The sequence below is a fragment of the Parus major genome, chromosome Z (assembly GCF_001522545.3).
Source record: "Parus major isolate Abel chromosome Z, Parus_major1.1, whole genome shotgun sequence".
Taxonomy (NCBI): Eukaryota; Metazoa; Chordata; class Aves; order Passeriformes; family Paridae; genus Parus; species Parus major.
Genome location: NC_031799.1, coordinates 19292656 through 19309120, shown reverse-complemented (window position 1 = coordinate 19309120; position 16465 = coordinate 19292656). Strand labels below are relative to the sequence as shown.

General features: G+C 37.9%; 2 protein-coding genes across 3 annotated transcripts in view; one reads left to right on the top strand and one right to left on the bottom strand.

The window, feature by feature from the left end:
* KIF2A (kinesin family member 2A) overlaps positions 1-9135 on the top strand; it is a 34270-nt gene extending 25135 nt beyond the window's left edge. Inside the window, exons 16-20 of one of the 2 annotated variants that reach the window (XM_015652734.3) lie at positions 367-480; positions 1623-1773; positions 3358-3459; positions 5426-5561; positions 7367-9135. In XM_015652734.3, the coding sequence (XP_015508220.1) occupies positions 367-480; positions 1623-1773; positions 3358-3459; positions 5426-5561; positions 7367-7452 (589 nt within the window). In that variant the 3' untranslated portion in view covers positions 7453-9135. The remainder of the gene's footprint in view (positions 1-366; positions 481-1622; positions 1774-3357; positions 3460-5425; positions 5562-7366) is intronic. The other variant, XM_015652735.3, reaches the window with a different exon arrangement.
* Positions 9092-16436, bottom strand: DIMT1 (DIMT1 rRNA methyltransferase and ribosome maturation factor). Its single transcript, XM_015652737.2, has 12 exons — positions 16205-16436; positions 15994-16067; positions 15485-15571; positions 15041-15102; positions 14837-14930; positions 14693-14742; positions 13707-13830; positions 13498-13590; positions 12725-12789; positions 12379-12442; positions 11764-11870; positions 9092-11034 (listed from the first exon to the last, which is right to left on the bottom strand). The coding sequence occupies exons 1-12, from the start codon at positions 16257-16259 to the stop codon at positions 10992-10994; spliced, it is 918 nt and encodes a 305-aa protein (XP_015508223.1). The 5' UTR covers positions 16260-16436; the 3' UTR covers positions 9092-10991.
* Positions 16437-16465: the final 29 nt, after the last annotated feature.

Here is a 16465-nt window from a genome sequence, read left to right as displayed (position 1 = left end):
TGATAACAGGAGATGAAATAGAATTTACACGTTTGTAGCTGTAGTAATTTGATATTTTGAAATGAATCATTTAGTGGAATATTGAATGTAGACCAAATCATTTTAACTATACAAACTGAAATCTAGAATTACTCTTCTTTAAACTCTGATGTTATAGTCCCCTGCAAATTAGCAGCACTGGTTTTGTTCAGTTTGGTTAGTGATCTGAACTGTTTGCAGAGAATTTAAATGTGTTGAAACACTTGTGTTATAAAAATAATTCTGTAGTTAACCTATTAAAGAAGTATGCTAAACAAAGAGTTGTCATTTTAACTGTGTTTACGAGAACATTTTCTTTTAATTTGCCACTGTATTTTGCTGCTGCAGAGTAAAGGAATTTGGAATTAGTCCTTCGGACATTCCCTTCTCACAGGGTAGTGGCAGTCGCTCTGATCTCTCTCCTTCCTATGAGTATGACGACTTTTCTCCTTCAAACACCAGGTCTACTTCATTCTATACATGGAACTTTATTTTTAAGTTTTCTTTTTGGCTATGTAATTTTACAGACCAACCTTTCATTAGTCCCCTTGCCTTGAGTCACACATACTTTGTTTTTATTTTGGTTTGGCAGGTGATGGTTCTGCATGATATGCAATCATCTTCCCAGTATTTTGTTTACCCTCCTTAAACATCCACATTCTGTATCCAGGCTTGCTAGTTTCCTTCATACATTTAAAAAAAATAGAAATGGTGATGTCATCTTTGTACATTTAGTGGACCAAATCTAACAATTCTGTACTTAGGGTAATTTGAATATCTCGGAAAGAGAAAATTTTCTTAAATATATATATATATATATATATATATTTATATAAATATATGCTCTGAAAGCATTTTAGCACTCTGAAAATGAAAAATATTTTTCATTGTAGTAAATAAGTGCTACTTGATAGAACATTTTTCCCATTAAAAAAATTAAGAATATGTTCTAAAACTTGCTTTCAGACTTTCATGCATCTTTCATAAATTTGCTAAACAGGCTTTTTTTTCCCAGAATCATGATCAATCTTTAAACTACTCACATGCTGAAAGAGCCTACTATTTTATTGAAATATTTTCACCTTTGAAGTTGAAAGGCTCTATTTATTGTCTGAAATACTTGGTTGCAAGTTAGTATTTTCTTCACAATTTCTTGGTTGATTTGCTTCTAACAGCTAGTGCGGGGCTGATTGACTAACATTTTAAAAGCAAAACTGTGTATGCAGGAAAAGAAAGATTGTCAGATCTAGCGTGCTAAATGACCTTTTATTTGAAATATCACACATTGTTGAACAGTTAATGTTGAGGGGTTTGAAATTTTTGCCCTCCTAACTGTTAACAAGTGGTAAGATTTCAATCAGAACATACTTCTTACTAGATTTAGTTTATTCCATATGCAAGTAGTAAAAAGGTCCATGCCTTTTAGGAACAGGACTAATATCTTTTTGCCACTGAAAGTGCAAATTTAAATTTGTGAAGCTGACATCATCATCTTCCTTATTAAATGAATTGATTGCGCATAATCCCATAGAGCTTTATTTTTGGTTGTGACTCTTTTGCACTGGAGGTTACTAATTTTCAAATGAAACATTTTCTGCCCATAGGGTGAAGGAGCTGACAATTGATCCTAGTGCCACAGGAGATATCCGTTCTGTTATACACCATGCTCCCAATCAGATGGATGACCTGGAGACACAGTGGGGTGTGGGAAGCTCTCCTCAGAGAGATGATCTCAAACTGCTGTGTGAGCAAAATGTGAGTGGTTTACAGAATTACATGGAAATAGATGATGACATACAGTGGGCAGAACAAATCCAGATGAATAGCCTGTTAGTAAGATCTTAAATATGGACAGCATAGCTCTTCATCTTTTCTCTTTATGGTATTATGCTCATTTCCATACAAAAGAAAAGCCAAACCCAAAAATTTTTCTTGAAGTGCTTTGTCTTCCTTGCTGATCAGTGCTTTTAATGTCTAGGCAGGCTGTGGTGATGATCTACAAGTATGCATTTTCATCTCAATAGTATCACATTTTTTTAGGCAGCAGGAAGTATCCTAAAACTCTTGTGTTTTATTTAACACCCTTTGTGGTTTTGAACATTATTTTCCCTGTATGTAAACCCCATTTCAATTGAGTTTGCCTTTCCCTGCATGTAGAAATCTAGCTACCCATGATTCCTCCTCCTAGCATCCTGGTTTTCCTAGGGTGAAACCCCAGTACACTGTTTGGGAAGACAACCACATGATGTTCCCAGTATGTGTCCCTGGGCTGGAGGACTAGGGAGCTGAGAGATGTCTTCTAAAGGTCATCCTCTCTCATTGCTGATGATCAGCTTTGTCCTGGTCCTTAAATATTCACAAGGAATTAAAATTCTGTTTGTGAAAATGCCTATGAAAAATAGAAAGGAAAAATCCTTACAATCCTAACATTTTTCACTAGACTCTCAGTCTTGGCAGGCATCTCTTTGTGCTATCTGCATTATATTTCACTTTAGTAAACAACTTTTTTTCCCAGGTAATGATTCCTAGAGCTTCCCATTGGATGGATGTTCCTTCCAACCAGATATCCTATCACGTTTGTTGTTCGTTGCTCATGTTAAATGAATTTAAGCATTACTTAATGTTTAAAAAAAATATTTCTAAGGAGCTACATTGTCTTGCTAAACATTAATTACAGCCTACAGCATTTTCCTCTTCTGTTGTTGACTTTTCATTTCTAAAGAAGCCTTCTTTGTCCCAGTTTGTAAATCCATGGGTGCATTCTTCTAATTTATCAATTACTATGTACATTTTAGATTTCTCCCTTCACATTTATTTAACTTCTTTTTTCCAAGAGTTTAATTTAATTTTGATTTCCTGGAACGTATTGAATGTAATTGCTGTTCTCTTTTTTTGAATTTTTTTCCTGTCTGTTGCAGCATGCACAACAAAAAGCCCTGACAGAAACCCAAAGTTTTCTGTGGGCATTAAAAATTATTTATTTATTATTATTATTTATTATTTATTTTATTTATATCTATTAGGAACTGTAATTCTTCCCTTGAGACTTCCAATTATTTTAACTTGTTATTTTTATGTGGAATATTCTGATTTCCAGTATTTGCTAGGATTAGTGACTGGAAATTTTCGGTGAATATTAATTAAATTTAACTCTGTAAATATTTTTAATTTATTGCCCCTTCTATTAATTCCTGAACATTTCTTAATACTTCTTAGAAGTATTAAATTCTATTTTGACAGGTTTTGCCTTCTGCATTTTTTTTTTCCATGTTTTGGAAATTGAACATTTTTCTGTAGCCTCAGTTCTTTTCAGGCTAACAAGGTTAACTATTGTTTTAGGAAGAAGAAGTTTCTCCACAGTTGTTTAGTTTCCATGAAGCTGTGTCTCAAATGGTAGAAATGGAAGAGCAAGTAGTAGAAGACCACAGGACTGTCTTCCAGGTAAAAAATGGAGCTCCACTTTGTTTTATCCTAATTCAGGAATTCAGATTTTCCCAATGAAAGTGCATACTCTTGAAGATGGAGGAGCATCTGACCTGTAGCCATTCTGTCTGTCCAAAATTCCTAAACTGATTTATTATGTTCTGCTGATTGTATCAAACAAATAGGAATAGATTACAGTCTAGGATCTTAGTCCTGATGATTAAAGTGAAGTACATTTCTCTGTCACTCCAGAAATACAGTAAAATTTTCTTTTGCTGGGCTGGTAATTAATAGTTACATCTCTGTCAGCACCATTTCTGTTTGGTCATCTCCCTCCAAGTATTTTGCCTGAATCTCCATATCCTTTTGTGACATTCTCTGATATCCAGAATACACATGTATTTCAAACTGCCTGTTTGCTTCCATGTTACAGTTATGTGAAGATTTCACTCACTGTTAGTCAGGGCTTTTGGAAGGAATCCTGTCCGTGCAGTTCTGGTCAATGCTATGGAACCTTTTACACTCACTAAATCGTGGCAATATGAATTATTTGTTATCAGAAGGAAATGTGGATTGCTTGTGTTCATAACCTTAAAGCCTTTAGGCAAACTGTCTGGCACACGTGTTCCTAGAGAACAGCAGACCATCAAACCTGTAGGGAATACACATTATCTCCTCAGATTAGGTGTCTAACTTAGTAGAATATTGATGTGTGTTCATAATAAAGCAAGATGCTGAATAAAGCTTCTTACAGTGGATGTAGAGATCTTGTTATTGTGGAACATTAGCCAGAAATGTGAAAGTCGTGCCATATGCTGTGGCTGTGTTCTAATGTGGCTTCTGGAGAGACAAGCTTCATTAGTTTAAGATGTAATTGCCTCTGCGTGTCCATCTGGCGTTCTGCTGGAGATTACTGCTCCTTCTGGCAGTCCCTGCGAGGAAATGTGTCCAAGCCTCAGGTCCCTTCCTTCATGGCATGGCTTGTGAGTTTACGCTGTGTATGTAGGTGGGCTGCACCGATACAAAATCCAACAGCTGTACCAGTCATCTTCTGTCAGCCTTCTCCTGAAAGCAGCTGATACACAGCATCCTTTCCTAACAAAAATGGCTAAAATACATCAGTGCAACTAACTTTACATGTTCAGGAGTCTTTGTCTTCTATGTACAAGGTTATGTGAGATGAGATGAATCTTACCCTAGTGTAAGTTCCACCTCTCCTGAAAGCCAAAAAACAGGAAAAGGGTTTGAACTACATTTTCAGTTTTGCTTGGGCTATGGAGCACAGAGGGAAAGACTTCATCTTAGTATGTCATCATCCTAGAAGTGTCAGCTGCTTTCTTTTCTTTAAACCAAAGGATTTCCAACGGCCTCAGTTCTTCTGATCACAATTTTTCATGGTTATGTAACTTTTAAATTCCTGGCTGCATTCTTCTTTGCTACAAGCCTTTTTTTCCCTCTAATTCTTTGTAATGTTCAGAGTGCAAAGATGAGCTTCTTTAACCAGCCTTTATTGTATTCCTGTGTGTGGATTTAGATCATATAATAGTGAGTTTAAAATAGGTATCCTTTTATACAGCTTCTCTCAAAACAGGGCTGAATTATCTTGGCTCTTGGAATGTTATATTGGCTGTGTGATTATACAGTGGTAAGCAGCCCATACTTAAAGCCTGACTTTAAAGTTTGACTCTGGTCTAAGGGCACACAAATATGATAAAGATCTGTTCCCTAAATTTCTCAGCTTTACAAACATCTAATGTTCTGAATTTGAAGAGAACTGGGTAGCTGGGGTGATGTGACCACTGAAATTAAAAAATAATGTAGAAAAAATGCAGTTTTGCTGAATTAGGAATAAAGTTTCATTTTTGGATTGCAGTCTGTTTTATTGAGGTGACTAGACAGTAAAATGTGTGGTTGTTGTGCAAAAAGGTCTTAATAAGCCCTTTGTCTTGACACTTTGCTGATGTATTTTTGAACTTTTATCTAGGAATCTATTAGATGGTTGGAAGTTGAAAAACTGCTTCTTGAGATGACAGAAGAAGTAGACTATGATGTGGATTCTTATGCTACCCAACTTGAAGCAATTCTAGAGCAAAAAATTGATATTCTGACCGAACTTAGAGGTAAGTTGCTTTTAATAATTTCTCTGTGCATTATTAGCATATCCATGAAGACTTGCAGTAAAAACAGGGAGGAAGAAAAAAGTAGTTATATTCTAGGGTCTTTTTTCCCATCTTATGCTGGCCTTCAGTGGAAGGAACATTTATTCTGCAGTCTAAGGAAAGTGCACATCTACGATCTGTTCATCCTAACATAAAGGAAGAGTCTATGTTTTACCTCGAGGAAGTACAAACTCAGTCTTGCAACTTTTCTTTTTTTCCAAAACACTAAAGGAAGGTATGAAAATCCAAACCAACTGTATGAAAAAGAACAGAATGCTATGCTATGAGGAAAAAGTAGTAGGAACTGCCAGTCCCTGCTATTGTGTTGTGTAGTGTAGCGGGAGCCTGCTGCCGTTTTTAAGACTGTGTTCAAGAGTGCCATCACGTTCTGAGTATTTTAGTTGTTAGTTTACTTTTATTTTCAACAGCCTTTGTTTGAATTTTGTCAGCCTGTCTTTGCTGAAAAACAAACTGCAGCTAATTCTTAGTGCTCAAAATTAACTCTTCCACTTGTCTTCTAAAATCAGCGTGTCAGTTGGGTACATCCTGGAGATAAATTTTCATTTTCATGTTTTTGTTAACTCTTTAGGTTCCAGGAGACATACTGCTATGCTGGCAAAAGCTAAAGGGTGGGTTTGGGGGCTGATGGAAAAGTTTTCTTGATCTATGTTAAAAAACTTCAGTAAGTTAAAATCTCACTTTTTACTCAGTCTGAGTATCTGCTCGGAATACAACAAACAAGCAGATAAGATGTGGCCTGCTTGCCTCCTGAGCATGCCAGTTACACTTTTGCTAGGAGTTGGAGTTTCCTTTAGTTTTATGGACGATGGCTTTCTCTTCAGAAAATGCAAATTTGATACACCAGCAGTGAAAAAATGCAGTTTAGGTGACTACTGTTCTTCAAATACTTAGCAAATACTGATAGTGTTTTTGAAAAGGCTACTGGACGTAAAATGCTAAGACCTTGGATCCTTACAGCAACCTTAATACAACTGTAGTTTTACAGGAGGTAGCACATACAAAGTCAAAAATGCTGTCTTGCTATCGTCTGTGTTCTGCTCATGGCTGCTAATGGTCAGCCTTTACTGCTGTCACTTTGGGACTGACATACTTTTGCCATCATTTTGGTCTCCTTCTCCCTGTTCCTGAGGAATGGAAGGGACAGGAATAGAAAAAATGAGGATGCCACACTTCCTTCATTAGATTTCTCCCATTCTTACTGAATTACAATGAAACCACTGAACAATGCATTTAACCATTTACAGTAAGTTCCAAAACTTAGAAATATTTTTCACATTCATTTTCACATTACATCAAGAAAACAGAGGGGGCTAGAATTTACTCTTCTGAGTTTTAGAATGTACAGCAATAGCAGACTGTACACTAAATATGATTTTGTATGTCCCTAAGAGTGGTGGGAAGGAAAAGGATATAGGTGGCCTGTATCTCCCCAGACTCTCTAAGATAGAAGTAGAATGGAAGTGTGAACCATTTTCATGTTGGGAATACAATATTGCAGTTTGCAAATCTATCCTGCCTAGAGACAGGAGTAGTATCCAAGAAGAAACTAAGTTGCTAAGTAACTTGTTTGTATGGTTTTGAATGCAACTTTAGCTCAATCCTCTTGTAGCTTGTAGTGTCAGCTATTTTTGTGGAGGAATGTTCTTTGTAATTTGTTAGGGCTGCATGTGGAAAATCGGGGCTTAGTTTCAAGATCTGTTCAGCACAGGCACATCAGTACTCATTCTTTTGTTTTTTCCTTAAAGACAAAGTGAAATCTTTCCGGGCAGCTCTGCAAGAAGAAGAACAGGCCAGTAAACAGATCAACCCGAAAAGACCACGTGCCCTTTGAAAAGGGCCTCTGCTGCTGAAGGAATTCACAAACCTGTACTGCTGTAGCACACATTTGTTACAAAACCTAGTGACCGAGAGAACTCAACTACTTGAAAGTGTAAAAATGTTAGAAATGTTTGTGGAAATGTCCTGTTTCTTATTCACCTGAATGACATTTTCAGTTTTATGTGAAATGCTCCTATGATGTCTACAAAATGCTTCTAGACCAGACAGCACAACCATGCAGGGTTCAGATCTGTGAAGCACTTTGTTTTAAATATTTCATTTATTCAAATAGTGAAATGTTTGGAAATACTTGCCATATTTTTCATGAAACTGTGGCCATTAAAAAGTCACAGCACTTCCTTCTGACCATGTTCAGTTTTATGACAAAAACCAGCTGTGCAGTTTGAAATTGTGGCGTGCATGCACACCTCACTAGTGGTTTTACGTAACTTCTCTTCCACAGACAGCTGTGCTTAACTCTTCCAATTCTGTGCCTTGATGAAGGCTACTTAACCCTAAACATCCTCTTTCTGAAGCACAGCCTTAAAAAAATACATTCCTTATTTGTCAATATAAATTACTTTAGTGTGTGTACATTCTTGATGTGCTTTAAGAAGACTTATTTTTTGGTGGCTAGTTTCATTTCACAGGATGTGCCATATCATTTTAAAGAGGAACTGCAAGCTGTTAAGAGTGGACAAACAGCTGGACATTCCATTTTTCTTACAAAAATCTGGAATCTTGTTTTGTTTGAATACCATAAAGAATGGTTATATAATTTTAACATTTTATCTGTAACAATTTAAATAAAAAAAAACCAAAAAAACCAACAAATCAACAAAAACCCACAAAAATATAAACTAGTTGATGTATATCAAAGGGTAATGTTTTAAGTACTGAGGAGAGTTGTATCTTAGGATAATGCAGATAATATGATATGTGGTATCGTGTGATAATGCTATGTATGGATAAGTTAACTATCAAACTTTGGGGATAAATATGTCCATACTGGCCTTTCACATACTGTTTTAAAAGCTTGGATTTTGATGCATGACAAAGTTACATGTACATTAACTGTAGTTTGCAGGTAGCTTGAGTAGTTCTGTTGCTTTAAGAAGTAGCTAATACCTATTTTTCCCTTTGTACAGTGCCAGCAGCTAAAAAGTGGGGTGAAATTGCATCATTTGACGATTTTGCACAATACCTCTACCTAGTGCTAATAGAAATCCCACAAGTACCTGAATTCTCACAAATGGCGCCATGTGTATCAGCACTTTTTAGGTGGTGGCACTCAAGTTATTTTTGCAATTCAGTGTCCCAGAAATATTGACCTGTCATTTAAGAACTTGTTGTCAAATGAAGAACTACAGACCTCTCTAGGAGTTCTCCCCCTTTCCAGGAGTTTGTATCAGCAGACTTTCCCTTGGAAATGTTTAACAGTGTACTTTAGGAACACAAGCCTGTTTGTTTGTGTCAGGCCTGGGTGGGGGAAATATGGGGAAGGCAATTAAAAGAGTTAAAATGAGCCAGAATTTCTTGTAGTGTTCAATGTTTTTATCTCCCATAGAAAGGTAGGCTATGGGAAGCTCTTGTCGCATCATGGTTACAAATAAAAAATCTTCCTGTGTGTAAACATGAAAACTGAAACCATGTAGATTTTACATAATGTGTTTAATAAATTAAGCTAATACATGAATTACATCTGAGAATTTCTGTTATGCTTTGGGAAGGGTTTCAATTTGTTAGCACATCAGTTACATTTTTGAAAAGGCCTCTGATTTTCAAAATTAAGCCAACTCTTCTCTACAAGTTTGTTATATAGAAAATTTCCCAGACTCCTGTCCTAACTTTAGTTTTGCAGCAGATCTTAAAGAAACATCACGCCTATTTCTGAACATTTTTAAGATCATCACCATCACAGCGAAAAGAAAAAAAACAGTGGAATGGAAAGCAATAGCTTCTGTTAGCAGGTGAAAGTACAGGTTATCGTGTATCAGAGGTTTTCTCTGAAGCTGCTCTAGACAATAATTACTTCTTAAAAAGCTTCTGAAGACTGAGGCATGCTACAGGATTAGCAGTGGCTTCCATACTCTTCGTCCATGCAAGCCTAGCACCACAACCAGGCTGTAGCTTACTACGGATCCGAAAAGAACAGGAAGGACAGTTAGCTTTCTGCACCTTTTCACAAAGCCCTGTAAATTACATGTGTTCTGTCATGTAGCACATGCAATCGGAAACTCTGTCTACTGCGAGTCATTGTGCCAGAGCCTGCCTTAAGTCAAATTACACTGATACCAAAGCAGTTAGAATCAAGAAAAATTGATAGTGCTGGTCGTGGCACTTGAATTTCTGCAGCCCATTGCCATAATTACACGAACAGGATTCAAGAAAGCTTATCCTTGATTCCTCCCCAGTAAAACAAAAACATTAAGGAAGTATGACACATCTTTAGCACTTGTTCCTTCTGTGTTAGTCCAACCATATTCCTATTTAATTAACTCATCATTAGGTTCTGCATGAAGTGAAGCAGCACTAGAATTACTGAATTCTTAAAACTGTGAAATCAATGTGCAAATTCAGTTTTTGCAGAATTGAAGCAACTGCTTCAGGATGTCAATGCTTCAAGATGCCTGTAAATTTGAGTGCCTATTTCCATACATGCTTCTGAATCAATGACTTTTAAAAAACGGGATGCTGATGGGGCTGCTAGTTAAATTCAAGTCTTAGGACATCTTTTCCAACCTTAACGGTTCAATGATGTGTACAAAGTTTTTATTAGATGAGGTTTTGCTAATTTGCATGCATTGCTCTAAATCTCACTGAAAGCTATTTCCTCCCCTAACAGTGGAGTAGTTACCATAAAAAATAGCTGGTTGAATTTAGTTAACAAAAACCCAACCCTGCTGTCTGTGTTTATGAGCCCTGGCCCATTGGTAGTTTTTTTTCCAGTTCCTAAAGTGGAGGAGAAGGTAAAGGCACTTCTGTAAATGATATCAATCCCATAAAGTAAATTCTTTTCTGAGAAACATTGGGATTCTCTATGAGATGCAGATTACTGACAGGCTTGGAGTACCAGAGGGATGAGAGACACAGGCATCTCAAATCAAAAGGAAGTGTTTAAATATATTTTAAAACAAACACACAAATGACTGATACAAAAAAAAAAAGGAATTATTACAACTTTCTTTTTGTTGTCCAGACCCCTTATGATTTGTTCTGTTGAGTATTGTGCATGAATGCACATGAAGCCCATGATCGGAGAACACAGATGTCAGTTATCCTCAATCCATGTTTTGGATATATGTAGAAAAACACAGTCATGAGGTAGTCCAGCACCTCACTTTAGCTCTGAAAGAATTTACTGCTTTTAAAATCCTGAGCAGCAGCTTCTTGCCTTCTGTATGTGATAAAACCACATCTAACATTTTGAGTCCAAGCATATATGCCGTATTCTGTTCATTGCTTTTATGAGGAGCTTGTTGTATTGCACTCACTCTGGCTTGGGTAAAACTTTGGTGAAAAAATACAGCATCTTTCATTCTTTAGCAGTATCTATGAAAAATGGATGCCTTCTGAGTTGAAGCCATGTAGCAATCTGAAAGAGCGAAATATGTGTATTACAATTCTGGCCATTTAAACTGCAGCCTGAGGCATTTTTAACATGTGCAAAGAAAACAGCATGAAAGCAGTCATCACTGATCAACAGCAAAGAAAGAATTTTATAAATCTGAAACCAGAAGTTATTAGCAAATTTGCCATTTTAGAGATGCAGGTTTATTTTCAATGCAGTTCCTTATGTTGGATCCTACCATGTTCATTATGTTTCTTCAGAGAGCATTACCTGTCTTAGTTCTCCAAATGAGAAACAGCTAGGAACTTTTATGTTAAATTATGAGAGGATTCATGATGCCACCATAATTAAGAGCGGAATATTGACGTTAATTATTCATGTTTAAAATTATGCTATAGACCGTGGCCTTATCCTCAAGGCACAGAAAGGCTGTGTAAGAGTCTAGGGAAATTTTAATAACCAATTTACATTATGGCTATTTTAAAAGGAGACACAGAAAGGTCTAGTACACAAAAAGCTGAAATACAGATCCTTACCTAGTTGCTCCACAATATTATAAACAGCATTTAAAATATATCAATAGGCCTTAATTGTTTGCTCATGTTCAGGACTGGAAGCAAGGAGAGTCTGGTACTGAGAGGGAACCTGTACTATTCCTGTGCAACCCAATAATAATCTGTGCTATGCAGGTACAGATGTAGACAATTTAAAGACACTTAAAAGGAAGGCATAAGGAAAAAAAAAAAAGAATACCGAATGAAATCATCTATATCCATTGAACGGGCTCGTTTTTCAGAGTAACCTGTATCTTTTAGAACTGTCTGTATTTTCTCTGCAATTTTGAAGTTTTCAGGGATTTCCTGTCAGTGAAAAATGGGATAGAAATTATTTTCTAGTCATAACCCAGAAAAATGTTCATTTAAATAATCTAATTCTTTCCTGCTCTTAGAACAGTTCTTTATTAAAGTGATAAAGTTATACTTTTTCTACTATGGATTATTTTATTATTCTATTGTATCTGAATTTTTGTATCTCAGTTCATTCATTATATCTCAATCATTCATTACATATGAATCGTAACAGTATTGAAAAGCAAACTAATTATTAAATTAGTAAAAGACCTTCAGACATACATATATGGACAATATTGTAATAACATACTTGATTTTAAGTTTTTCACTATGATTTAATGACCCTTTTAGATTTTTCTCTAAGAAAAAAGGAAGGTTCCTCCCACCTCTAAGCTCTTTTGGAAAACCTTTGATACGTTAAGCTTTTCAATCTTTTCAAAATTTTTGATTCTTATAAAAAAGTCAGTATGTAGGTCACATACAGAAATAGAATGTAATAGATTAAGAAGGAACTTACTGTATTATGTAAGGAACAATGAATTCGATAATTGTGATCCAGCAACTGCTCTACAGCACTTGATCTGAAAGAAATACATGTTTAGCATAAAAACTGAGATGTAACTATTGTTCACTTGATTGGTTGTTAATGTCTAGTACAAAAAACTGTAGAGATTACACAGAACTGTTCTTTTAAAACAGCTGACTAGTTTTCTTCTAACAAAAAAAAGCTTGTGACTTCAGTATAAATCTTCCACCATCATTTACCAGTGGCTATGCAAAACTGCTATGCATTTGCACAAAATAAATGGTTAACTGGATAGGCTTTCAAACTTAAAATATTTCCTTTGATAGAAATTACTTACTTAAATGCTGCAGAGAGTGTCTTGTTTTTCCTAACAAAGGCTATCCTTACCAGACCATCCCACTCCTGAAATTAAAAATTTCAGAATTTTACAAAGTAACATACAGCTACTACAAAAAAGAACAGTCTACTGGCAAACTCAGAACAATACTGAACACAAAGGAAAATCCTTAATGAAAATATCCTTCTAAACAGCACAAACCCAGCTGTATCTTGGACAAAGCAATATGAATGGAGGAGAAAATAGTTTACTCCCCAAACCCTTTGAATTGTACTTTTTCGTGCCTAGGTGCTATTACGTGCAGAGAAGGCAGATACTTTAAGAAAATCTGGCTAACCTTGGGCATGGCTGAAATGGTCTTGACATGTTTTAAAATTAAGAATACTCTTCTGTAACATTTGTCTGCTGAGATTACACACCTCATCTGAAGATAAATCTCATACATTCCCTTGATCAAAACCTGCAAAATCATCAGTCAGAAGCATCTCTGGGAGACATAAACGATGATGAAAGGGACATTATTACTAGCAGGTACCCAATTGACCCTGGTCTTATAAGAAATCCTGTACACAAAGCTGCACCCTGTTGATGGTGGCATGTTCTGTTAATGTCTTAACACAAGCCTGATCAGCACAGAAATACGCACTTTGGAAACTCCAATGAATAATTGGTAGTTTGTACTAGAATCTGCACATGGAAATGAGTAGTAAGGGGAAAGAAAAATTAAATTAATTATTATTACTAGCATGTTACGTTGAGTATACTCTGCTCACCTGGAAGTTGATAGGTGGTGGTGGGTTCTTTGGTTCTATTCTGACAACACTGGATTCAACTTTGGGGGGAGGCCTGAAGTTGTTCTTTCCAACCTGTTAGTTAAAAGCAGTCAAGCAGCTGTGTGAATAAGCAGCAAATTTCTCATATCCCTTGCACCACTGTCCTTCTGTGTTTGATAGCTGAGTTACCTACATGCAGAATGACATACCTTCATCAGATGGTCCACTCGAGCCAATAACTGAGTGTTAACAGAGAGCCTGCAATACAGTTTACTTCCTGGTTTTGCAACCAAACGAAGTGCAAATTCCCTTTGAAACATAAGGATTGCGCACCTGAGAGTAACAGAAATGAGAAAATCAATTCTAAGTGATCAATTTTTATGCCAGAAGTCAACTAACACACTTGGAAAACACAGTCTGCCTCAGCACTTAGAAGAGTAAAAGTTCATAATAAATAATTCTGCTGTAATTAGTTGTTGAAAAAAAGTGTGTTGAAAAAAACCCAAAACCCATCACAGAACTTGGTGAAGCCATCTAAGTCTCCTTAAAGCTGTTTACGTAACTTGGTTATTTATACTGCTAAATGGATCAGAGACAAAGAGACAGTCTAGTCTCAGAGTTGCCTGACTGTAACATAAATCATTTTTAGTACTTCTATGCTGAATCCCTCAAATACAATCTTCCCAAAAATTCACCAGTAATGTTACCAACACTCTCTGAAAGAAATCAAGAGCTGCTGACACACTGATGTCTGACACACAGACAGGGCAGTTAAATATTTAGATCAGACAAAACGAAAGTGACTTGGCATTGATTCTACCCTTTACAGCCTAACTTAGGTAGGAAGGTAAATGAAATGCACTGAAATGCAATAATGCCCTTCTTATCCCTAGAACAATACTTAGTTGTAATACTAAGGAGGCATAACTCCTGTTTTTATCCGCTGGGCACTCACTGTTGCCAAGTTTCAATTTTCCCCTCATGCTCAATACATCAACATAAACTTAATTTCCAGGCACTATCTATGTCCCTGGAAATAGCTATGTATTATAGAAAATAATTCATGCAGCTCTGATCCTTCAAACTGCTATTTTATCAATTAAAAAATATTGGATTTGAAAATATTTTTAAAACTAAATAGTTTTTAAAATAGTCCTTCCCCCCAGGTAATACAGAGCTCTACTGTTCCACATACCTGAAAAAAGGTCTATGAAGCAATAACTTGAAAACAAAAGGTGAAGAAATCTGAGGAAAAAATAAATCATGTTAGTATAATTTCTGAGAAATTAGCATTTTAAAATATTTTTTTATGTTGTATGCTATGTTTCTTGGCCCATACCTGGTAAGGCAAGTTAGCCACACACGCATCGAAGAAGGGTAAGTCTGTTTTCAAGATATCTCCAACCTTGATTTCAAGTTTGTTTGCTAGACACCTGGGGAAAAAGATACATTGAGGTTATCCTCATATAAACAGGTTGCCAAAATTTGTACCAAAGTAGCTCCGCTGCTTTAAGCTCTCCCTGTTTCCATAATTTATACTTACGTGCCCTGGACTCTCTTCTGAAGTTCACCAACAAGTCTAGGGTCAATTTCACATGCAATAACCTGGAGAAAAAGTATATATTTGCAACTTCTATGTGAAATTTATACATAAAAACCCCAACGCTGTTGCTAAAATCCCCATCTGTTGCTATGGGTTTAAAGAATCCTTTAAAAACCCCTATTAGGCTACGCACCTTCCTCCCTCTCTAGATACACACAAGCTTTTATCACACCAATGGAAACAGCAATGCAGTTTGATAAAACAACACAGAATTTACGTGATCAGCTAAAAAACCACTGGGATTATTCAAATAAATAAATAATAAAATATCAATGGAGCAATTCTACTTATGTGCATCATGCCTATGAAGACCCTTCCGTTTGCCATAGTCTAAGCCACAGCATAGGCAGAGCCTGGAAAGAAGGTGAGAGAATTTGCACTTGCTTTTTTGACTTTCTCCAGCATCTTTACTGTCAGGTTTCCAGTTCCTGGGCCCACTTCCAGAATAACATCTGTTCGGCGCAGGGCAGCCTAGGGACAAACAGCATTTTGAGTGCATCCCTAGCACCGACTTCGTGCAATCATTTGACTTTTGAATGAAAGTAAGCACTTTTGACACAGTAAGAAGTTGGAACTGGGTATCAAGGGAGCGTGAGAGTCGTTTAGAAAGGGACGAGTGGGAAACGGGGAGGACAAGAACGTCCTGGCACTGGTTTGCGCCACATCGCTGGCCACGCGTAAAAGAACCAGCGAGCAGCTACGTTAAGAGAAAAACAAACACAAAGGCACACACACAGGTGGCAAAACACACACACAGAGGCCGACGATGGCACTAGCCGCGGTTCAGCAGCAGGTCCCCCCGCTGCCCGGGGAAGGCCGGAGCCAGGGTGAGGGCCCCGCACGGCCGCGCTTTCCCGCAGGTCCCGACCCCCCGGCCCCGCCGCCGCTCCCACCTTATCGATGATGCTGTTCACCACGAGGGGGTTCTTCAGGATGTGCTGTCCGGCCCCGGTGTTGAAGACGATGCCTAGGGCAGAGACCGGCGTGTTACCGTCAGCAGCTGCGATCCGCCGGCACCCCGCCGGTCCCCGCTCGGGTGCGAGCGCCGGCCTCCGCTCCTGGGATCCTGCCCGCCCGCCCCTGTCCGCTCCGGTCCACACTCACCGCCGGCGCGGCCTTCCCGGCGCTCCGGCCGCTTCCCGGCCCGCGCCTTGGGCATGGCGGCGACTCCGCTTGGATCCCTTCAGACCCCCTCGACCCGGTCCGGCTCTGCTCGGCCTGGTCCCTCCCGGTCCGGCTCGGCTCGGCTCCTCCCGATCGGGCTGAGCCCCTCTCGGTCGGGCTCGGCCCCGCTCGGCTCGCCCCAGCCCCGTGCCCCACGTGCCGGCGGTACCGCGGCTGGCGAGCCGCCCCACGTGCCGCGCC